General features: G+C 42.3%; 1 protein-coding gene across 34 annotated transcripts in view; it reads left to right on the forward strand.

Moving 5' to 3' along the window:
* NRXN3 (neurexin 3) overlaps positions 1-24,123 on the forward strand; it is a 1,557,595-nt gene that overhangs the window by 432,768 nt on the left and 1,100,704 nt on the right. For 20 of the 34 annotated variants that reach the window (XR_014313528.1, XR_014313529.1, XM_082737604.1 and 17 more), the window contains 3 exons: positions 15,340-15,641; positions 19,595-19,618; positions 21,594-21,755. Coding sequence is in view for 32 of the 34 variants with exons in the window: in XM_082737604.1 (XP_082593730.1) it covers positions 15,340-15,641; positions 19,595-19,618; positions 21,594-21,755 (488 nt within the window). In the remaining 2 variants the exon portion in view is untranslated. The remainder of the gene's footprint in view (positions 1-15,339; positions 15,642-19,594; positions 19,619-21,593; positions 21,756-24,123) is intronic. The other 14 variants (XM_082737619.1, XM_082737631.1, XM_082737606.1 and 11 more) reach the window with 1 other exon arrangement.

Genomic DNA, 24,123 nt, shown 5'->3' on the forward strand with positions numbered 1-24,123 from the left:
AAAGGTATCCTAACAATTTTCAAGGGAACACAACTCTTTGCATAAATCATTCCATAAGTCTAATTAGTTACTTCTAAAACAGAGGACACTTATGATCCCAAATTCAAACAATTGGCAGGCAAAACCTGCTTATTCATAGTGGTATATAGTGCTAGTTGATGATGAGCTAGATGGCTTTAAGGTAGCATGAAATCTGGAAGAGTCTTCTGAATCCTCAAAGGGGGTTTACATTATTCTTAGGCCCACTTTAAAGTTAATAAAAAGTAGCAAACCATAGCAAGGAGTACACTACTTCTGTTGTCACTATGATTATTTGTTCTTTAAAAACCAGAATGTCAAGTTTAAAATGGTTAGAAATTCACAACTAACAAAAGCATGCAATTAACTCAAGCCCCTTTCTTTGTCAATGATTCTAGGATATTGAAAGTTTTTATCTGATCTGCTTAAGTTTTTTTAACCTTCTATATGTGATCCATGTAGAAAAAAACATTCTGGTTTTCCAAGGGTGGTTCCCATTTTAGCACAGGAAGTCACATGTCCTGGGAAACCTCTCGGTCCCAGGCAAATTGGGATGGCTGTTTACTCTATTTGAAGTGCCAACTAAACCCCCTTTTGAGAGAGTGCCATGTTTTGGTGAACACTCAACTGAGAACACACAAAGAAAAGATTCTTTTCAGTGGCTCTTCAAAGTTTTGGATTTTGTTGACAAGTAAAATTTCTATAGAAAAGGGAAGGAGCAAAATAGTGTTGACTACTTTTTATTTTGCCAATTACTGACGTTAACAGATTTCTTCTATCATCACCATCATTTTAGAAAAGACAGGAAATTCCAAAACAAAAAAAAAGTAGGAAGAAGTAGATGAAAGTTCCATGTTTTCAGTGCCTAGCACAGCATAAAGTAGGTCCTACATAAATAGTTGCTGCATGATTGAATAGTGTGTGAATTTAGTTTTTATTAAAAAAAATGTGCTACAGTGTCTGTTTTCCTGATCATCCCATGATTGGTGAAAACTTTACCTGAGACCAATGTTTGGTAACCAGTGTTTGGATTCAAGTCTATGGACTATAGGATTTTTTTTTTTAAAGATTTTATTTATTTATTTGATAGAGAAAGATCAGAAGTAGATGGAGAGGCAGGCAGAGAGAGAGAGAGAGAGAGAGAGAGAGAGAAGCAGGCTCCCTGCTGAGCAGAGAGCCCAATGAGGGACTTGATCCCAGGACCCTGAGATCGTGACCTGAGCCGAAGGCAGCGGCTTAACCCACTGAGCCACCCAGGCGCCCTGGACTATAGGATTTTTTGATGGTTATTTTTCATTGTGAATTATGGTAATGACATTCTGTTATATGTCTCTGTCATATATTTATTAGTTGGTATAATTAATCTTCTCATGATATAGTGACTCCCCCAAAAAGATAAGCCAATTTCTGTCCCTTTATTTTTTTTATTTTTTTTTTTAAATCAGAGTGAGATTCAGTCAACTAATGCTTAGACTTCAGTGCCGCCATATTGAAATTCATCTTTGCTGGTATCCACGTGGGGATTTCACCACAACTGACAGAAATGAGCTACCAGTCCTCTTTGTATTTTTAAGACTTAGCCAGTGTTTTAGCATACCCTAAGTCTCCTTCCTTTTTGTTTTGATTCATTCACTTACAAAGTGTGGTCAAAAACCTTGACCAACTGGTATTATGTACATATGTCCCAACTTCTGTAAGTCTGGGATCTTCTATACATTATCTTCATACCACAGTTGGGATATCCAGATTATTCATTATTTTAACATAACCTATGGTTAGAAAAATGTCCCTGATATGTCTTAACTAGTACTGCTGGAGAAGGTTAGGAATTTGCTTTTATTGATATCAGTGCCATAAATATTTATTGTGTAAATGGCTATACAGGCTACAAAAATAAACAACTTGAGTGTCTATTTCAGCCTTAAAATATCAGTTTTTTCTGTTCTTTTTGATCATAAGTCAACGAACTTTTTCTCTTCTGCAAGTCCTGAGCGTATTTCTGACTGTAGTCTCTGCTGTCCTAACCTGGAGTCCAGCTGTCTGGCCTTGGAGCTTGTTGGGAGAGAGGCAGCATCTGTACATGGTTTGTGAATCATTCTGACTCAGAAGGAGGGTTTCCATTTTAGATTCAGTGCGTCAAAAGTGGATTTCTTTATTTATGCTCTCACAATTCCGTGGTTTTTGTTTTTGCATTTATATATCTCCAGTGTTGCAAATGTATAGAAGAATTCCTACAATATTTCTTAGTGCTCTTATGATATGTATTCATATCCCAAAATGTGTGGTTAGTACATCTCCATGTTTGCTGAAAACCTAGCTTTGTTGGGGAGATAGAGGTTCCTTTGGACGCCGTAGGAGGGTGCTTTACAAAATTAGATAATGTACATGAAAATGGTTTGGAAAATGTGACAAGCATGCTCTGCAAATAAGTGTGTGTGTGTGTGTGTGTTTAAAGAAATGAATAGCTCATCTCCCACAGGAGTACCATTGACAGAGATTTTTGCTAAGATACCCATCCCTCATCAGGAGGCAGCGTGACCTGGGTGACAGCATATATAGTGTTTAAAAGTTGACCTTAGTTTGTGTTTTGGATCTGCTTCTTATTAGCTGTGATAGTGTACAGTAATTTCACCCCTCAGGAATCTCCATTTTATCATCTGTCACGTGGAGCTGGTAAAATTTTACGTCACAGGACTTCTGTGAGAGTTGAACGAGAAATATTCTATGTTATCCCAGGGGAAAGGTCCTCTTTCAGGTGACACATGAGCACAGATATGTTATCTCTATTAATAAGGCATTGGTTCTTACGGTAAGTGTTTTGAACGCTTGTATCTTAAATCATCAAAACAGGTCTTGGTTAATTTTTGTCAAATGTTATATAGACAGTATTTGTTATATTGGGCCTCTCTTTCTGTAAGATCCTGGAACATAATATAGGTTTAATAAATGTTCATTACCTGCCCTTTTTATACTATGGCAAAAAAAAAAAAATCTACCTCTTAAAAAGGCTCTGCTGATAGTCTGAGAGGAAGAAGTGATGATGGTGAAGTAAACACCTTATGATAGCTTTACATGCACTGTTGGTACGAGAATTGAATTTGCAGTCACTAAAGATTTTCTCCTTTATTCAAGCTTCCTAAATCAGGTCACTTGATTTTTAAGTCTGCCTGCATTTTTACAGAACTCACCCTTCCCGCCACCCCCTTTCAACATACCCCATCTTCATCCATCCCTGGGTTCACATTCTCTCATTTTAATTACTTTAGACCCAGGGTATCGTCCCTCTCTTCCTGGGAGCCCTGGAACAGGGCAGTTTTAATTTTCATCAGTATCCGCTCCTATCTCCTCCACTGCCACAGTCCTTTTCTTGGGAGGAAAAGGAGATGCACACCTCACTATAAATAAGAAGACACAGCACCTTTTCTAGGATTTTGACTTCTGCATTGGCAAAGTTCCCCAGTTTGTGTTTCTGAACAGGGTTTTAATCACTTGGGCTGTAGTGCTCAGCACTGAAAGCTTTAAGAAGTACTGCAGAAATGATAGATTAGCCGCATTTAACAAAATAGAAAGTTTTCATTGTGTCATAAAAAGCCTTATTGATCTTGTCCAGGCTCTGACTCCAAGGCCTTTTAACAAGCCCCTCTGTCTAGACTTGCAGGCTAGAGCCACGGTGCTAACAAAGGAGGAACTGGGCTGGGTTCCTGCTGGCTGCAGGGGGAGGCCAAAGGCCTGGGCAGATTCAGGTTTCTCTGTGGGGATCTTCTTAAAGAACTAGGATGGTTGTATTCTGCCCGGGAGGCTTGCGTAGGTATACTGTGGCATACCCTGAACTCCCCGGGGTTGCGTCTCTGCACTTGACGTTGAGTGATCCCTCAGTAACAAATCCAGGTCTTCTCTGTTCCTTAGCTCCTGTGAGCATTTCCTCCCTTTGTCCTTAGGAAGCCGACTGAACTCTGTCTTGTCGGTGCACTGAGCAGTGGGTTTCCGGGAATGGGGGAGGCAGCAAGGCGGCAGGAGGAACTGGTGACGTTCGAGTCACGGATCAGTTCAGCTGCATTTCAGTTCAATTCCACATGTCTTTATTTAATACATTCGGGGGTACATGGGAGATTTCAGAAACATGAAAAATGGGTGCTCGCAAGAGATGATTGAAGAGTTGACATCAACGTGTGAAATAAACAAAGAATCATCCAAGATTTATTGAGCCATTAAGTATTTCATCAGAATCATCTGCAGGTAATAAAAAGCATGAAATATTTCAAATGTATAGTCCCTGGACTAGAGGATATTATTAACATTGGTTTAGCTATTCTGCAGCTTAAACACATTTTAATGTTTTGCCATTTTTGCTTTATACCCTTTTTTATAAAGGCTGAGTATTATTTCAGTACATCTCGGGTTCCATTTCTTCTCTCCTTCTCCAGAAGGAAACACTACCAGAAATTGATTATGGATTGCTTCTGTGTTTTTCTATTCTTGTTACATATGAACAGGACTGTAATATATAATGATTAGTGATCATTGTGTGTGTGTGTGTGAGAGAGAGAGAGTTAGTGGAGGTGAAATTTATTGGCCAGTGCCAATTTATGTTCAGTATTCTTTATGTATTCTGGGCTGAGTGAAGGAAACATTAGGTAAAAATCTTTAACACTTTATACTTCCCTGTTGATCACCCAGAGGAAGCTTGGGAGTCTCTCGATCACCTTTCCTCTTCTAGGAACAGGAGCTATTTGAGCTCCTGAATATCGGTAGGAAGTTTCACATGTTACCCAACTGTCTCATTTCTCTGGATGCTTGAAGTTGGTTGGTTTCATCAACACAGTGACTTAGATAACTGCTGAGTTCAGAGGTCAATTAGAGCATCTTCTTCTGATACCAGCACGATGATTGGTTATGGCGGGTTCTTGTTTTCATCTTGGGTGAAAACAATTTGGCAGAAATAAATATTTTCTAAGTCCATATGGGTTTTAAAACCCACGTTGATTGCTTCAAAATATCTTTTTTTTTTTTTTTTTTTTAAAGACAGAGTGAGCAGGAGGGGAGGGACAGAGGAGAGGGAGAGAGAGAGAATCTTAAACAGACTCTCTGCTGAGTGTGGAGCCCATCACAGGGCTTGAAATCAAGACCCTGAGATCATGACCTGAGACAAATTCAAGAGTCAGACACTTAACTGACTGAGCCACCCAGGCGCTCAGCTACTAAATATCTTAATATTTGAGTGAGTTTTCCCAAATTCTGTAAACCTTTCATGACTTTACTTTTTCTTTCTGAACACTATGTGTCGATACAGTGAGTGTCTAATTTGGGGAGCAGTTAGGGTCAATATATGTGCCAGTGTAAGAAGAAAAGTCATTTCTGATGATCTGCTTCCTGCTCTAGAATCACAGTGGGTATTTCTCATTGTTATTAATTCTGTTTGTATCAGAACTACAGTCTTCCATCCTCTCTTCTCCAGCTTTTGTCCCTACTAATATTTAAAGATTTTATTTAGTTGAGAGAGAGAGAGAGCACATAAGTGGGGGAGAGGCAGATGCAAACTCTCTGCTGAGCTCAGGGAGCCCAACACGGGGCTCAATCCCAGGACTCTGGGATCATGACTTGAGTCAACGGCAGGTGCTTAACTGACTGTACCACCCAGATGTCCCTATCCCTCCTAATTTTTTTTTTTCATTCTCATCAAGTCCATGGACTATAGTCTCATGAATAGGGATTTGGGGCTCTAGTACCCTTGCCCTAGTTATTGTGTAACTTCTGTAATTTTTTCATCCCAAAACTTCAAACCTCAATCTAACATTTATCTCCAGGGGAGCAACCAGGAGATATAATTATAATCACCTGTATCCTCCATGCAACTTCAAGAAATGTATCGTAGTAAACACTATGGCATAGAGCCGGCTTTAAAGTCATGGCTAGAATTGATGTTTGCTTGTCATTGACCTTGTGTGGTTCCAGGTGTGTCAGTTATTTTTCCAGACTGAAAGCAGTCCAAGGGCTTGATGTCTGAGGTGTGACAGCCATAACATTCTGAATCCATTGAAGAACAGACAGAAGAGTCAAATGGTGGTCAGGTCAGGGATCCAGATACCAGTTTTCTTGCTGGTAGGGCTATGTTAGAGTATGTGGCTTTGATCTGCAGCCAAATTGGGCTCCCATGTAATTCCCCCCCCCCCCGGGTTAAATTCAACCACTTGGGCCTAGGGAGAAGAGCTAGAAAAACCCAGGCCTTCTTCTATGGGGCAGAGTCCACTCCGACAGGTCTGCTGCATGGGAGAACCTAGAGGAGAGCTCAGTCCTTGGAGGAAAGGCAGATCTGCAGGAGAGAGAAAGGGCACATAAGAATAGTGAGCACCTAATTAAGAAACATAGACCTGTGGGTGTCAGACCCTTACTGTGCCACCAAGCAGATGAACCACTTCTCTCATTGAAAGAATAAAGGAGAGAAGGTTCAAGTGTTACTGCAAAACCATTCTATTCTGGAGAATGGGGAGAAAATGTTCTTGTGGAGTTGTAGGGACAGGGTAATGGAGTTCCCTCTACAAAATAGAGTGTACTTTTTGTGTTCAATCCATGTGTGATTGACTCAAAATTAAAATAAAAAGCCTGTAGTGGAAGAAACATAATTATAGTTTGACTCCTATAGATGAGGTGGTTAAGTAAAAATAAAATGTACAGCATTTACGTCAATTATTATTTTTAATTGTGTTATGTTAGTCACCATATAGTACAATTAGTTTTTGATGAGTGTTCCAAGATTGAGTGTTTAAGTGTAACACCCAGTGCTCCATGCCATCCGTGCCCTCCTTAATACCCACCACCAGACTCACCCATCCCCCTCATTCCCCACACTTCTAAAACCCTCAGTTTGTTTCTTAGAGTTCACAGTCTCTCATGGTTTGTCTTCCCCTCTGATTTCCCCCCTTCACTTTTCCTTTCCTTCTCCTAATGTCTTCCATGCTATTCCTTATGTTCCACAAGTAAGTGAAACCATATGATAATTGACTTCTTTGCTTGACTTATTTCACTCAGTATAATCTCCTCCAGTCCTGTCCATGTTGATGCAAAAATTGGGTATTCATCCTTTCTGATGGCTGTGTAATATTCCATTGTATATATGGACCACATCTTCTTTATCCATTCGTCTGTTGGAGGGCATCTTGGCTCTTTTTCCAGTTTGGATATTGTGGACATTGCTGTTATGAACATTGGGGTGCATATGGCCCTTCTTTTCACTACATCTGTATCTTTGGGGTAAATGTCCAGTAGTCCAATTGCCAGGTCATAGGGTAGCTCTGTTTTTAATTTTTTGAGGAATCTCCACACTGGTTGCGCCAACTTTCATTCCCGCCAACAGTGTAAGAAGATATACCAGTTATTTTCAGTGGGTTGGCGGCCATTTGCAGCACAACTACCTCAGGCCAGGGTTTCTTGGCAATATCCATTCTACTTTGGAGATGTCTCCTGGATCCCTCTTTATTGTTCTAGCAATTTGTCCACCCCAGTCAATACGAGGTAGGCACAGTTGTGCACTCCCAAGCATCAGTTTTCCTCTCCTCTGTAGACCCTCCATCCCCAGCACCTCAGGATAGGGCATATCAGTCTCCAGCCTCATCCCAAGCCTGTACTCATGTGCCTGTTACTCTGCCCATTACGCATTGAACTTCTCACTGTTCCATGAACATCCTGTGCTTTTCTAGGGACTATACCAATGAATACGGTGTTTCTTCTAACTAGAGTTTCATCCCTCTTTTGTATGGTGAACTCTTACTCATACTTGGAGACACAAGTTAAGTTTGACCTCCTGTGTGGTGTCTTCCCTAACATTCATGGTCATTTATCCCTTCCTCTGCATGCCAGTGTCACCAACGAAACAGTTACTATGCTTAATTGTTAGTGCTTGTTTGTGTGTGCATTCTTACTGCTGCCGTCAGCAGCCAACAAGTCTGTGCCTGGGATCTGGATTGTGGACTTTTTCAGATGGGTGTTTCACAGCAACTCTATGAAATATGTACTCTGGTGATTCCCATTTTGTAGAGTGGGAGACTGAGGGAGAGAGAATAAGGGTTAAGGGATGAGCTACGATTTCATAGGATTAGGTAAGTGCCAGAACTGGTCGATCCAAGTCAAAGTCTTCATCATTACCCTCCTTGAGTCCTTGAGTCTGAAGTCCCACTCTACCCTGGACAGTGGGAGGGTGCCCTGTTTCACGTGAGTCTAGGCCAGGGCCTGGCACTTAGCGGGCATTCGACTTGTTTTAGCTTTACCATTTCTCTTCTACGGTACAGTATCAGCTAATTATTCCTATTCACAGGGTTGCTGTGTGGCTGGAGTGCTGTCAGCATTGGGCACATTGCATGGTGCGTAGCAGGCACCTGTAAATCCTCATTCCTTAAATGAACAGAAAATTTAACTTTTATTGTAATGCAATCAAGAGAAAGGCCGTCTTCAGGATACCATTAGCTTTCTAGTGATTTCAGTGAAGTGTGATTTTCCAGGCCATTCTTCTGTGGACTGAGGCAGCTTCCCTCGCCAGGATGCTAGCTGTTTATTTTCCAAGTGACAACTTGATTTACTGTTTTCCTTCTCATCACTTTCAAGAAGCATCTGCAGGCTAGCGAGTGACCCAGGCAGTGTGGAAAAGTCCATTTATTTCTCTGTTGCATCTTTCCTACAGAGAGTCTGAGGATAAGGGTTGGAAATGGCTCCGGGAGGTCAGATTTCCTGTGTGTTTTCTTTTGTAGTGCGGAATTGCTCATAGCGACACAATTTGCTATCTGCTGGTACACTCTGCTTTTGAAATACCTGTGTGATGGGATGTGGCAGGTAAAGGATTCATCGTTTCCCCTTGGGTGATGGCTCTGCACTTTGATCTATCTGAATGCTTTGTTTGGCCCTAAAATACACTGTAAGGGAAAGGGGACAGCAAGAACCAGGAGGACACTTACTTGTACAGTTTTTTGTTTTTCTTATTCCACATGTCCCTCCTCCAGTTCTAGCAGGAATTCCCATTAGGTGATGTGTAATAGGATTCGCTCTAGTAAAACAATTTCTCTTTTCCCCTGTTTTTGCAAATATGATGATCTCCCAGCCCAACCGCTAACATGGAGGTCTGCCCACAGATCCCTTAGAGGTGGGAGTTCTTGTTCTGGATGTTGGATTCTTAGCAGGTTGCATGGAAAGGGGACAGAATCATGCAAGAACAAACTCACTTTTGCCTTATACCGTGTTCCTTTGCCAGCAAACCACCCAGTGGCTGTGTCAGCTCCAGGCACCTTTCCGAATTGAGTGCATATGCAGTGTCCCAAATTCTGGAATTGGGGACTTCACTATGAGTTCATTTCTGCTTTATGTACCCCCTGCGCAGGGCTGCTTTTGTCACCATCTAGACTCTTTTCTTTTTTTTTTTTTTTTTTTGCCTAGGAAGCGGTGTCCAGAAGAGGTGGACGATATGTCAGTTTATAGCTGGAGCACCTGAAGCTTGTCACAGCGGCTGTCCCATCTGAGGATGGACTGCTGTGTGTGGGCATCTAGGGAAAGGCATCAGCAGACTGGCCCCAGGACCACAGGCCATCCCTTTTTCTGGCGGGGAGGGCAGCAGCAGCCCTTGTCTGCTGGTGCCCCCTGAGCTCCAGGGTGTACCCGGCCAGGGTAACCAACAAGGGTCATTTCAGCCTGGGCGCCACACTGCTGCATGAAGGCCAGCTGAAGGACAAAGGCTTCAGAGCTGAGCGCGGTTTTGCTTGTATCTCCGAGGTGCAGCCTCAGGCAGCTGGTTTCCGTACTCCCTTTCTGGAGCATAGCAGGCATTCTGTTCAGGACAGTTGATACAGCCCCTCCAGAGGGGTTGGATTTTCATCGGCTCTTCTAAGTGATGTCTAAAAATTCCATTCCCAAGGTCCTCTGATGGAGGTGAAGAGTGCCATCTTCCCAGTTTGGCTTTCTCCAGTCTGCTGCAAGAGAATTCTGGGCTGAAGCCAGCCCCCCTCTGCATTCCTCTGCTTGGGCTCCTGCTGCCTGAGAGGACTCCTTCTGTCATGGCTAGTGGTTTCTCCTTTTGACCCATTGAACTTCTTGCAGTTGTAGGAACAGTTGGGGGTGGGGGGCTAGGAACCTGCTCGAGAGTTTGAGTTCCTGGCCAGGTGGTGATATGACATTGTAGCAAACGCAATGCAACGGGGATCAGGGGACTAAGGTTTTGGAACTGGTCTGAATGCTTTTCAGGGTCTCGGATAACCCACCTAAACTATGTGCCTCCAGTTCCTCCCCTTGGCATAATCCCAGCAAAGTGGCCTTGCGGAGCATTGAGAGACACAAATAACAACTAAGAAAGCATTTGGAAATATATGGCATTTAAGAAACTGCACTGTATTTGCAAATGGACCTAGAATCCTCCTTTACCCACACCTGTCATGTTCTCCCTTGAGGCCTTTCATGTCTAACATTCTATCATTGTCCCTCAGTCTTTACCTCTGGTCCTTGGCTTTCCATGGCTGCATTTGGATCATAAGTGTGCAGACTCTGGCTTCTTCCTGTGGTCTGTGGTTTGCCAGGACCTCTGTCTCTCCGTTTCCTGTGTTGTCTCTCCTAAGAACTGTGTGCTTCCATTATTGCCCAGCAAAAGGCAAACCTTCCTTGGGAAGGGTATCAACCTCCAGGTTGAACCAGTCTGGGCACCCCCAGGAAAGTAGTTCAGGTGTGTTCTCGACCTTTTCTTTTTTAATCTTATTTATTCATTGTGAGCAAGAGAAAGAGAGAGCAGGAGCAGGGGGTAGGGCAGAGGGAGAGGGACAAGCAGACTCAGAGCTGAGGATAGAGCCTGATGTAGGGCTCTGTCTCACGCCCCAGAGATCATAACCTGAGCCAAAATCAAGAGTCAGATGCTTAACGGGCTAAGCCACTCAAGTGCTGTGTTCTCATCTTTTAATGGGGCTCTCTGCGTTCAGTTTGTTCTTTTCAGTTCACTCTCAACCCAATATTAGTTGAGTTGCAAAATTGTTTTAGAAGATTATGTGATTTTTTAAAAATACAAATCAAAAAAAAAAATAAATAAAAATAAAAATAAAAATAAAAATACAAATCAGACCCCATCCATCCTTTCAGTGAAATTGTACAGTGGCTCTTCATAACCTTCAGAATAATAATAATATTCAGAAAAAAGCCCGGATTTCTTGATCTCAAAGCCCGAGACATCATGCTCTCAGAAACCACAGACCCAATTAAACAGTGATATGCATTTCTCCACACTTCTTAGATTGCATGGTAAAAACATATTACGCTGAATATTTTAATCTGCTTTGCAATTTCTCAGAGAAATGGAGATATTATTATATAAATCACTAGCTGGATTTTTTTTGGGGGGGGAGAGAGTGGAAAATAGAATTGAATAAATGCTTGTGAATGCTATTTATATATAGTACTTGGATTAACAAGCCTTTTGAAAGATCAGTACTTTACATATCTTATACAAACTGATTTAAAATCTTGGGTTATACATATCTAGATTGCATCTCGTGTTTAATCAGTTGGACACTTACAAATAATGGGGAAATGATTTGTTGTCATGTGGTTGCGCTTTGCTTTCTGTGTAGCGAGAATAACATTTTTATTTTAACACTTATGCAATTGATTGTAAACTTTGGGGTGATATAATTTAAGGGGATCTAAACAGTCCATCAGCCATGCCCGTGCGTGCCGTCTTGCCAGGCTGGAGCTTTCTGCTAAGCTGTTGTGTACTCTGTTACATAATCCCCTGCGTCCATTGTCTCTACCTGGTTAGCCTGAATACATACAAGGTGACTGCGTTGTCTCTTCGACCTCTTTCCCAGTGTAAACACTAAATAAAGGAAACAAATTGGGGGCAATATTACATTTTTATAATAGAGCATTTGGAGAATTGAATGAACTTAGAAATGTGTGTGCCACTGTTTAGTTTTGTGCCTTTCAGTTATGTTCATCGTCAATTGAGTATGGTTTTCAAGGTGACAAGACAGTGTTTACACTTTGGCTCCTGGAAGGAGATTAAGACAGGCTGGGATCTTAGGAGAAATCAGTTGTGAGAATATGCAAAGGAATGCTTTCTTCAAGGTTCTCACTCCTTCTTCTTCCGTGCCCCTCATTTGCTCTTTTGAAGATCGGGTCATGCACTGTCACTGCAGCTCCTCTCCACACAGTCAGGAGGAAGATGTCCTGTGCGTTAAAATTGTTACAATTGAGCTTATCTAGAATATGACTCAGAGAGTAGCTTTCAGGTGTCTCTTACATGTTGACATGTGGAAGAGATAAGAGCATCTGGGGTGATGCTGCTCTTGATAACCTCCTCCAGCCTAGGGAAGAGGCAAACCGGGAAAATTCATCATTGAATGAAGAGATAGGGAAGGTTGTGTATGGTTACAGCATTTTCCTTAGAACGTGCTCAGCTACATAAAATCTTTGTTGGTAAATTTGCATGGGGATTAGCATAAATATGCATCTGATTTACATAGACAATTTCTCACGTTGGTTTTATTTCTTGTTTATTTATTGATATTCTTTTCTCTACAATGATGTCATTTTTCTTGTGTGGCCTCCACATAAAACAATTTCTATTGCTTTAAACACACCCAGCATCCAGGGAGGAAAGGGGAACATTATTTTGGTGAGTAAGTGATATATATGGGGGCGGGAAGAGATAAATTTCTGGCTCAGTTTATCCAGGGTTTGGGATGCTTTGTAAGTTAATGCTTGGCTCTGTGGAATCATTCGCACCCTATAGTAAAGTAGGAACATTGGTACTTCCAAAGTGATGGGTAAAAGAATATCGAGAGGGAAGTCCAGATAGGCAGTGGAAGTCCAGAGTACCAGCTGTGTGATCTTGGGCAGCACTTATTTTTAGTTGTCACTTTCATCCTTGTTAAAAGGGAGGTGGGCATTAAATCAGATAAGCTCTAAAATCCCTTATAAGCTCCAAAGCTTATTATGTTTGCATACTCCTTGGTTTAATTACTTGACAAATATTAGGCACCATAGAGCACATCAAATGGGATCTTGGAGCCTTACTGTTCTGTGTCCAGCCTTGCCCCTTTGAAGGGTACTCTATGATTAATTCAAGCATCTCTTTAGAGGCACTCATTTCCTTGTTCATTTTTCTCAGTTCATTGGGCACATAAGGTCTAACTTAAATGTTTACAGAAGACACCTGTTACCATAGCACGTTACTGTAGGCACTGAGGACAAGCATAGTAGTTGGCTCTGTGCGCATTTTCATCCATAGGAAAAGAGTTTGAAGGTCATAACTTCATTGGATTTGCCGTCTTTTACTCTAGGTCAAACTCACCTCTTGGTCTACTGAGCAGAGGCTCATCCAGTTGCATTTTCACAAAGCCATTTCTTCAGAAATGAGAGGAAAAATCATGACAACAGACAGGGCACTAGGGGATTGGATAGATCTGTTTCAAACATAGAGATGGTATCAGATTGCTGCTTCGTGATTTTATTTTTTTGGCTATTTTGGTAAGAAGCATCAGAGATAGGTTATGTTGCCAAGTAGTACTTGCTACGGATATATCGCATACACACACACATATATATGCAACACTGTGGTCATTTATATGTGGACAGGACCCTTTTGCTTATACCAGTGTGTGTATTTATGTGTGTATGTATGTATATATATAGGCATGCACAAAACAGAAATATGCAGGGAGACACCTGTCATTGAGACCCTCTGGAATACACAGGATAAGTCTGATATTTACATCTCTGGAATACGAAGTTGAGGTTCATGTTTTAAGGCTATTTTGATGCTATTACAGATTAATATAGTCTGTAGTGGGTGGTCATCTCTCCCAAATGATGAGTGATTCCTCTCCTGTTCTTACTTAATTATGAGAATATATTTATTTTACTTAAGTGACTTACTTAGGGCTGTGATGGTCGATAGGATCTAAGTTGAGGTGGAATTGACTTTGGTTACTAAGGTCGAAGTGTAGTTCTAGAAGAGAAAATGGAAATTGCTCAACCTTATGTTGTAGTCCCCACTCTGTAACGGGAAGCTGCCTACCCAACCTTGTTCTGTTGCCCACTTCCTTTCATGATGAGGTGATTCACTAGCTTTTGGCCAACCCTGATGTGCGTGTAGTAGGCCACTCTCAGTCAGGCTGCCTGTCAGAGGGACGAATGAAAGTCCATATGCCAAGTTTTGAAATTATAAATTACATCAACAAATAATTAAACAAAACATGTCATTCCTTTGATGAATATACCTTGGACACTACCTGGTAAGCCATGTACACACTTAGAATTTTTGGATTCCTCAGTGTTCTGCACTGGAGAATACTAGCACAAGGAGAACCAGGCCCTCTGGCTGTCAGCCTGCGGCCTGACCCCCTCCTCTTTCCACCTCTCTCTCCATTCTGTATCCACAAGGAGTTTGGTATAAATGCACGTGGATGCCCACGTGGCCAGCTCTGTCTAACTCCTTGCAAAGGGTCCCGCCATTGCTAGTGCTCAGACCTCGAGGTATGCACACCAATGGCATGCTATGCTGTTGGAAAATGAGTCTGGGCAGAACCTTGCAGAAGCCCTGCAAACAGGCCTGGGGTTCTTTGGGTAGGAAATTAGAGGATCCCAGGGTATGGCCTTGGAAGAGAATATATACTTCAGTGGAATGCTGTCTTGACCCTGGGTGTTCTTTAGGATGGTCCGACCAGGGACATCTAAATTAGGAGACCTCAGAGCAGAGATCCCTTTGAATCGAAAGGGAGCTATTGCTGTCTTGTCAAAGTGTTTCACCAAATTCTGTTCTCTCCCCTTTCCCTCATCACTCCACTGGGCTCAGGACTCTACCATGGAAACCAAAGTAAGCTGGGTTGTTGATGGATGGAAATTAGAGCCAGATCTTTCAGGGTAATTGATTTTTAGTTATTGGTCAATAAAAGGGTACGTAGAGCTGAAGAACCCTTTGTCAGAACAATTAATTATCCATTCTACACCAGCTCTTGACAGCATTTAAAAGCCACCATTGAACCAAAAACAACATCAACTTCACTCTACCATTTTGCATAAAATTTCCTTGGGTTTTTCTCAGGGAAAACAGGAAGGAAATGCAGCAAACTCTTCTACACCATTGCGTTGGTCTTCCTCCCTTGTGAGAGTAGATGGCTTCTCGGCAGTTGCTGTCTCTCCTGGTTCACCTGGTGCTTAGTCTGGTAGAAGAGTTGGAGTGTGGACAGCAACTCCCTGGCAGGGAGCCACTGACCGGGGGTCTGTGTTCTCCTTGGTATTTGCACACACATGACTCATATGCCAGTCAAGTGGTGACTGCTTTCCTCTTTCCTTTTCACTCAGCCCGGGAGGAGAACGTGGCCACTTTCCGAGGCTCCGAGTACCTGTGCTACGACCTGTCTCAGAACCCGATCCAGAGCAGCAGTGATGAAATCACCCTCTCCTTTAAGACCTGGCAGCGGAATGGGCTCATCCTGCACACGGGCAAGTCGGCCGACTATGTCAACCTGGCTCTGAAGGATGGCGCGGTCTCCTTGGTCATTAACCTGGGGTCCGGGGCCTTTGAGGCCATCGTGGAGCCAGTGAATGGAAAATTCAACGACAACGCCTGGCATGATGTCAAAGTCACACGTAACCTCCGGCAGGTAATGGCTGTGGGGAGAGAGTGCCCGGAGGCTGCTCTAGGGCAGCTGGGGCGGAGGTTTGTGAAGCAGGTGCTGGGCGAGCGGGAGAGATAGAGCTTTGGATTTGTCGAAGCCTAACATTCTCCCCGGTCTTTGCAGTTTCACAAGGAAAAATTATAAAAATATGTTTCTTCTCCTCCTTCAGTTCTCCACTTATGCTTGATTTTTTCTTTTCAGAAAAAAATTCAGTTGTGTAGATAATAAAAGTTATAAATACTTTCCTTTTATTCTGCTTTCCTTCTTATCATTTTCTTAATTACGTTTGAATCTTGTATTATTGTCAAATTCAATTAAGGATGTCGTTTTGTTTCTGTAGCTTGCTAGATTTTTCTCATTTTTTGAATATATGTCTGTTTTTCTTTTTCATTAAGTTAGCCATTGCCATGATGTCATGATTTTAATTCCTTCCAGGAAAGAGTCTTCCTTTTTCTTGTCCTTTTAATTTACCACCCCTGCCCTGTTTTCATTTTTTTTTTTCCTGTTGTTATGATAACCTGTAGAATTAGCTGGAATCTTTCTGAATTCCTCTGTTTCTCTGTTCCTTGGTGCGGTGGTCCTACTTTATTGCCCCGGTCTCTATCTCTAAGGCTCTTCAGTTGACTGGGAGGCCTGGAAAGTGGAAGGACCCAAATAAAAAAGTCAACTTTGGAGCAGCCTTTCCTGGTTCTGTTCGGGCATGAGAACTCCCATCGCTTGCCGATTCTAAGCAAGCAACTACGTCAGGTGACAACGCTCTCAGAAAGCCTTAGCCAAGTGACATTGTTTTCAGTCTCATAATGAATAGTAATAGTCACAACAGTAATAATAGTAACACCGTACCAGCCCACATCAATGAAGAAGAAAAGCATTTCCTATAAAAGTCAAGGTCGGTGCTGATGCCACTTTCCGGGTTGCTATTTGCAGTTGGTTTTTCTCCTTGTGATTTTTGTCATTAAACCCAGTTAGACAGGGTTCATCCTTTATTAATCAGAAAACATTATGCAGATTTCCAGAGACTGCTTATCAGATTTTCTTCTGCAGTATGATTGATTTAATGCTTTCTAATGTAAATGTGAGAGCAGAAGAATGGACAGATATTTGCATATGTTTTCTGTTTCATTAAAGGGCGACTCCTTAGCATTGCTAAGTGAACAGAGAAGTTTCACAAGGCACTAGGAGCACACAATATTCAAAGCACTCATTGTAATGTTTAAGTATGCTGAGGAAGCTGCCTGGTTGGGAGATTCTCTTCTATCTGTGGTGACGTTATCAAATCACACAAGTCTTGGAGCCTCCAGTCATCTTAATACCCATGGACTGGACAGTTTTGAATCATTATTCTGTTTTTCTTTCAAGGCCAAATGATCCAATTGCTAATGTTTTCTTTAATAATCCCCCATCCACACTTACTCAGCTCAGCTCAGTGTTCAAGAGGGCCCAAGTTGAATTTCCATTTGCTAACATTTAAGGGCGCGGTGTGTTTGAGTTGCAGAGACTAGACCCAAAAGGAAAATATGACCTTTTGCCAGCTTCGACTGGCAGGTGCACAGTACCACCCTTTAGGCTTTAGTCAGTGGAGGGGGGAGCAGGGTCAGGCTGTGATGGTCACCAACCAGTCTGTTTCTCTGCTTCTCTCCCACTGTGTACACTTTCTTGCCTTTCTAGAACAATTCCAATTAGCTGGAGAAAGGCTCACTTTTATTTCTACTAAAATACTTTTCTAAAATAGAATTGGGCCCCCGTTCCATCTTTTAAACTGGGTGGGGGATAAACAAAATCCCAATTCCATCCTTTAAATTGGGTGGGGGTTAAACAAAACCGGTCTTCAAACATTGGGTGTGCTGTTTTGGTCAGAGCAAGCAGAGGAGGGGAACCCTGGAGGGTTTCTCTTCCAAGTTCTAAGACCCAGCTCCTTCAGTGTCCTTGGACAGATCATTTAACCTTGCCACACCACAGTTTCATTTGTGAAATGGTGATTACAATCCTCCCTAGCCATGTGTGGTGGCTAAATATGCAAAGCACCTTATGTTCCAGAAGGATTATGAGCTCCTCCATGGTCTGGGTGCTAGACTCACTGTGACATGCGCACGATTTATAAGCTGAGTATTCTGTTGTGAAGGTGACTGTGTCTGTTACCAATGATGCTGCTAAGCAAAGCTCTCTGTTCTGGACAAGGCGACAGAGGCCCAAGCATGTTAGGGCACGTTTCTTGGCAGAGGAAATATGAATCTCATAGAGAAAGTGTCCCTAAAATGGGTCTTCATTGAAATCCCCACTGACTTTTGCATCCAGATGTAGTCTATTGAAAGAGAAGGAAATCTTTGAAAAGCAGAGTTGATTTTGCAAATGTAATCCTTTCTGTGCTGAATCACCTAAGATTATTATTTTGGCCATTAAAAATACATTTATAACATCTTCTTTAGTTCTGTAGGAGACATTTGAAGGTGTTGGAAGCCCCTGTCTATTTCAATTAAACTGTAAATTACTTCATAAATATTTGCTAATGAGCTTATGACTTTCTCATCTACTTTTTTGGTAAGGTCAAATGGTTTCGGTGGCAAAAACTCATCTGAGAATGCTTACTTGGAGTTTCCTGGAGTATTCATTAGTAAATGGAGCCGAACTTGGCCCATTCCTTCCTTCTTGGTCATCTAGTCTTGGTTCTACCTTTGAGACAAGTCAGGACCAAGGCTAGCTACTTTTCCGGTGGTTCTGATTAAAGGAAGGAGTGTGAACTGTCTGTTCCAAACTGTCCCTGGGATAAGGGACCAAGGTAGTGATGCGTTTCTCTGGGTTTGTTTTTGGTTTTGTTTTAAAACCCGTGACCTTGAGCATGGCCCTCATGTGAATTGCTTTACCTTGAATGCCACTTTAGTGAAACCACAAACACAAAACTGGGGTTACCCTTCTTCCAGCCTCCCAGCCCCCCAGCTCAGGGTGTGTTGGCCATTCAGCATTTGAAAATAATCAGAGGAGACAAATCGCAGGGCTTCTTTAATCATGGTTAATCTGCCAGTCTTCTCTATTACACATTCAAGAAAGTGCTTAAAAGCTTGAGAGACACTTGCTAAAGGGGAATGGGGAGAGAGCGATTCCAACGGGCAGGCAGCATTCTGGCGAAGAAAACAAAATAATAACAGCAAGGGGAATGAAGAAGACTTCCAACTATTTTGATGCATGCGGACCACACAGTCATTGTTGACCAAGAGGAAAGCAAAGAGAAGAGTGTCCCCCCCCCCTCCTGCTGCACACATCCACACAAAATCAAAGGAGTCACGGATCTTTAATCACCCGTGGAAACCCAGAATGAGCTCCATCATGTCACCTTCCGAGGCTAGAGGCGACCTGCACGTGCTTTACGTTTGTTGTGGTGGTGGTTGTTCTATTGAAGATCATAATCATCGATGCATGTAGTCAGAGTCAGATATTGGAAAAAAAAAAAAAAAAACAGTCCCCAGAATATTGGTATTTAAGCTCTGTCTCCATGTGAAATGATAAACTTTAGGGGTGTTTTCTTTCAGGATAGGTGGGCTTTGTATGTACTAGAGGGTGGGGAGGGAAAATGGAGTTCATTCAGAAGAGCCCTTGGAAAGTAAGTATGACACTAACGCTAACTGGGGTGAGGTCCAGTCCGAGCGGTCCTGGGAAGAAGGGGGAGGTCAGGGACAGGGCGGATTGTGGCTCCTTCCCTGGCTCTGCCCTGGCTGCCGAGGTTTTCCATAGAGTCCTGGTCTCATTGTCTTCCCCACTCTCTTCTTCTGTGTCGGGTGCCTTTTTTTTGAAAAACTAACACAAGATCATTCATGCAATGTGTCATTTTACTAACCGACTAATGTACTAACACCCTAACGACTCATCTTTGTTTTTAGTTTTTTTAATTAACAATCGTTCTGTTCACAATTTTTAATTTCCTTTCTTCCCCCTTTTCCGCAAAGCACTCAGGCATCGGACACGCTATGGTAAACAAACTACATTGTCTGGTAGATATCATTCTTATTGTCTCTTTTTTTGGGTTTGCCGTGTGTTGCCCCCCTTTTCCTTCCCGAACCCCCCTTTTATCCTCCTTAGACTCATTTCTTCTTCTTTTAAAATTTTTTTGTTGGATTAAATGCAAGCCTTTCTTTTTTGTTAAAAGAGAAAAAATTAAAATGGAAGGGTAACATGCCTGTCCTGGAAATGGTATTTGGAAGAGTTTGGTTGGGACAGTTTCCTTTTCTCCAGTTTGTGTCTCTCTCTCTCTTTTTTTTTTTTTTTTTAATTTTAAATCCCCCCCCTCCCCCCAAAAATGTCTTTTTAAAGAAAGATTCCCCGTTTAGCTAAATTTGTTTTGTTTTGTTTCCTTCTTTTGCAACTTCCAAGTTACAGACGAGGGACAACAGGATTTCTATTGAGGACTTTCTTCTCTCTATGTCCCCTGTCCCCTCTCACTCTTCCTCCTCGCTTTTCCCTCCTCCCCACTCCTGAAGCCCATTTTTCTTTCCCTTTGGTGTGGCCACGGCTGCCACAGGTGATCTGGGGAGGAAAGTACTCAACTTCCCCTATTCTGCCTTTCCCGGCTTTCACCTTACTCCCCACCGTGGCTAAAGGGAGCTCGGCCAGTGTGTTCTCTGTACAGACTCTGCATGGCATGTTCCTGTCTCGTGAATTTCCCCATGGGCATCAGAGTGTGTTCCCCATTTTCCTCCTCATTACTAACAACCTGTCAATCATCGCCCCAGCTCCACGCTCTTCCCTCTCTCTCCATTTTTGTCTCCACTCTTTTTCATTCTCCTCTCATTCTTCATATACTTTGGGGTTGGGTTTGGATGTTTCTTTTCTTTTTCTTTTCCTTTTTTATTTTTTTCTTTTTTAGTGAGGGAGGTGGCAGGCAGGGGAGAGACAACCCTCTAGTTAGTTTTGAGTGGTTTTATTTTTTTTTTAATTTTTTTAAATTTTTTGGTCGGTTGTTTTTACTTCCATCTTGTCTTCCACTTTGTTTGGCGCATGTTAAGTGTGAAGTGGATTTTGATTCTTCCCTTTGGTTTTCCTCACCTCTGCCCATTTCCCTGCCCTTTCTCTTCCGCCTTTTCTCTTGGCTTCTGATAGTTTTCGCATGGGTGTGTCAGCGTATGGTGTGTGCACGCTTTGAGGCCCCATCTTTTCTCTCTGCCCTCTGCTCCTTTCATGGATGTTGGGCGTGTGGGTGCTATTTTTTCCCTGTGGGCATTATTATTATTATTATTATTATTTTGGTTATTATGCCTCATATTCCTTTCTTTTTGTTAGAGTTGCCTTTTTGGTTTGGGTCATTTCTTCTCTTGGTGGTGGTGATGGCAGGGAAGGGAGGCAGGGGTTGGAGTCCTGGGGTAGTTCATGGCATGTACCATCCATGACGTATCAGAAATGAGACCCTTCTCCCTCCCTCCCCGAATGCATGTTTGTCAGCGTGGTGTGAGCCCCCAAAGAAACTAATAGAAAAGAAAAGAAAAAGAAAAGAAAAAAAGAAAAAAAAAAAACCATCCACCACCAAAGACCAACCCTAACAAACCCCATTGTCCAATGTCTCCTTTGCTGTTTCTCACGACCACCATAAGTAACAATCATTCCAAAAATAAACAATCATTTTACTAATGAGCTGAGACAAGTGATGTCGTCTGAGGATCGTTCCATTTTCTAGCCTGACTGAGTAAAGCGTGCAGTGGGTAGAGCAAGTTCTTGACAATTCCCCCGAAGTCTCCTGGGAGTCTGCAGAAGAATGCTGGAGGCTTGGGTCACAGAAAAGGCAGACCAGAAAATGGAACTTCGCTGCACATACCAAAATCAAACCAAATTAGATAGACTTCCTCACCAAAAATCTTAGTGAAAGTGACGCCACAGGCAGGGGAAGCCACCAGATTTTGAAAGGACCATAAAGTCATTGTTGGGATTTTTTTTGTCCCTATGTCCCTCCATTAGGTGACGATCTCTGTGGATGGCATCCTTACCACGACGGGCTACACTCAAGAGGACTACACCATGCTGGGCTCGGATGACTTCTTCTACGTGGGAGGAAGCCCAAGTACCGCTGACTTGCCAGGCTCACCTGTCAGCAACAACTTCATGGGCTGCCTTAAAGAGGTACAGATCACATGCTCTCTTTAATTTGTTGACTGTCCCAAGAAAAAAATGAATTTCCAGTTTCAGTGAGGGCTCTGTCCTCTGTTGCATTCTTTGAGACCATAAGTTATAGCAAAAAAGATTTTGGACTTGGAAGTGGGGTCCTAGATTTTGGTTTCCACTTAAGTTGGTTGCATGACCTTGGTTTTGCCACTTACGTGGCTGGTGGTTCTGTTTCCTCATCTGCCTAATGGGGAATTGTATCTCACAGGTGGCGGTGCTTTATAAATTACATGAAATAACAGAGATGAAAAGACGCTGATAGCACAAGCACTACACCTTGTAAAGTCTGATTTCATACCTGACTTGCAAGTAGGGAAGCTCTGGTGAAAAGTAGCTCAACTTGTGATTGTGTGTCTTGTCTAAAGCATAACATATGTATTATTTTACCTTTGCCAAGCTTGGTGTTCCCAAGAGTCTTATTATTTGAGATGAAGGAAAATTTTCAGAATGTAACATTAAGGCCCAGAAGACTCATTTTTTTCCTTTTCTTTTTTCTTTTTTTATCCCCTGAAAGCTAGCAGCTGTGAGAAAGCAGTGGGGCTTTGCCATTACTCATTTATTACTATTGTAGCTGATGTGTTGAGACTCTGTCTGAGAGCAGAGGAGCTTCAGTCAAGTGTAAGTCCTCTAAGGTCAATTGTTGAGGCAAAAAGAATCAGACCTGATTTGGTAGAATTCTTTCAGAATACCGTGACATCAGAGCTGTGTACTGCACATTTTTGTTTAAGCTAAGCTAAGCCTGATTGCCTGAGATATCTATACCCCTTCCCTGGGGAAATTCCTTGAGAAACTAATAGTGTTCTTTCTTAGAGATAAAGATCCCTGGTGACATGTTATGAGACTTCTCTCAGGGCACATGTTTTATTCTGATTGTGGTTATTTGAAATTCGCTGGACATCGGTTATCATATGGGATGGCATTGGACATGCGCTCATTCATGCCACTCGATTGTGAACCGTGTCAAGACAGAAGTTGGGTCCTTTATGCCTGGCACATAGTAGGTGCACGATAAGTATTTCTGGAATGGATGCCTTTATCGAGTCATCACCGGGCACTGTGTTTGTATTATAACTGAACGTAGCGGCTCTTTCCAAGCTGTGGTCTGTGTGCTTAAAGACTTTATAATCTAGGAAGGGCGATGAGATCTGGAGGTGAGCAAATACGGCTCAGGACACTGTGCGTTCAGTGCCGCGGACTAAATGATCTACCTGAGTAGAATTAGAGGAAACAGATATATTTTAAGGGGAAGTCCATTTCAGAGAAGAATTGATACTTGAGCTGGGCCTTGTGTGAGTTGAGGGGAAGGGGCAAGAAGGAGAGACATGACAAAGGAGAGAAAAATCCAATTACAGCTCCATCTTGCTCTTGATCTGAAGGACATATTATGGAAGTGAACTCCAGAAGGGCTTTCCTCTTTCTGCTGGATGTTAGCTAGCCTTCCGCTGACTGCAGGGATGCTAGTGGTCATTCCTGACGGAATTGCAGTGGACGGAGAGGCTTCTGCCCTGGGATTTACTCCCATTTGGATAGAATAAAGGTATAAACTGCTCAGCATCTAATGAACCCTGAAAGACCTTAAACGGTGTTAAATCACACACACTGGAATTGTACTCTTGTCAGAAAGAGATACACGTGTTCTGCTATCACGGACGTGGCTCAGGGATGAATGAAGCATCGATTGCTGTGGAGGGCCCATGCTTTTTTTTTTTTTTTTTTTTTTGGTAGTAAAATAGCCCTGAGTGTGGACAGGATTTCTTCTGGACAGGATCTAGGGGTGGCCTCTAGAACTAATTTTCCCCTGCACAAAGTTTTATTGAACCATCTCTCAATTACGTATTCTGAGACAAAGGGGCAATTTCGCAACTTCAAATGATCAGTCAGGAAGGATGCTCCTGAACATTTCAAAACAAACCTCGTAAAAACACAGATGTATCTCTGACGGCTCCATCCACACAAAACCTAAAGTAAATAAAATCTGTATGTGTGTGTGCGTGCACACCTGCACACACACTGCCCAGGTATAGAGAGCAGAAAGCTTCAAAAGCTGATAAAAAGTATTACTTAACAGCTGAAAAATTAAAGGCAGTTATGAAAAATGATGTCAATAACAGAAATAGTTAGTTCACAGTAGTAAAAATATATACATAGCTAACAGCACATATCTGCCTTTAAACCCAGATCAAGTCAGAAAAAAGAAAGTCCAGCGCATGCTGAGGGAAATGATAGGAAAATGAGAACCTCATTGACTTATACCCCCATCTCTCTTACATATGGTGTGGTGTTTTTATTTATTTGACACAGAGAGAGAGATCACAAGTAGGCAAAG

This window comes from Mustela nivalis (genome assembly GCF_964662115.1).
Source record: "Mustela nivalis genome assembly, chromosome: 6".
Lineage (NCBI taxonomy): Eukaryota > Metazoa > Chordata > Mammalia > Carnivora > Mustelidae > Mustela > Mustela nivalis.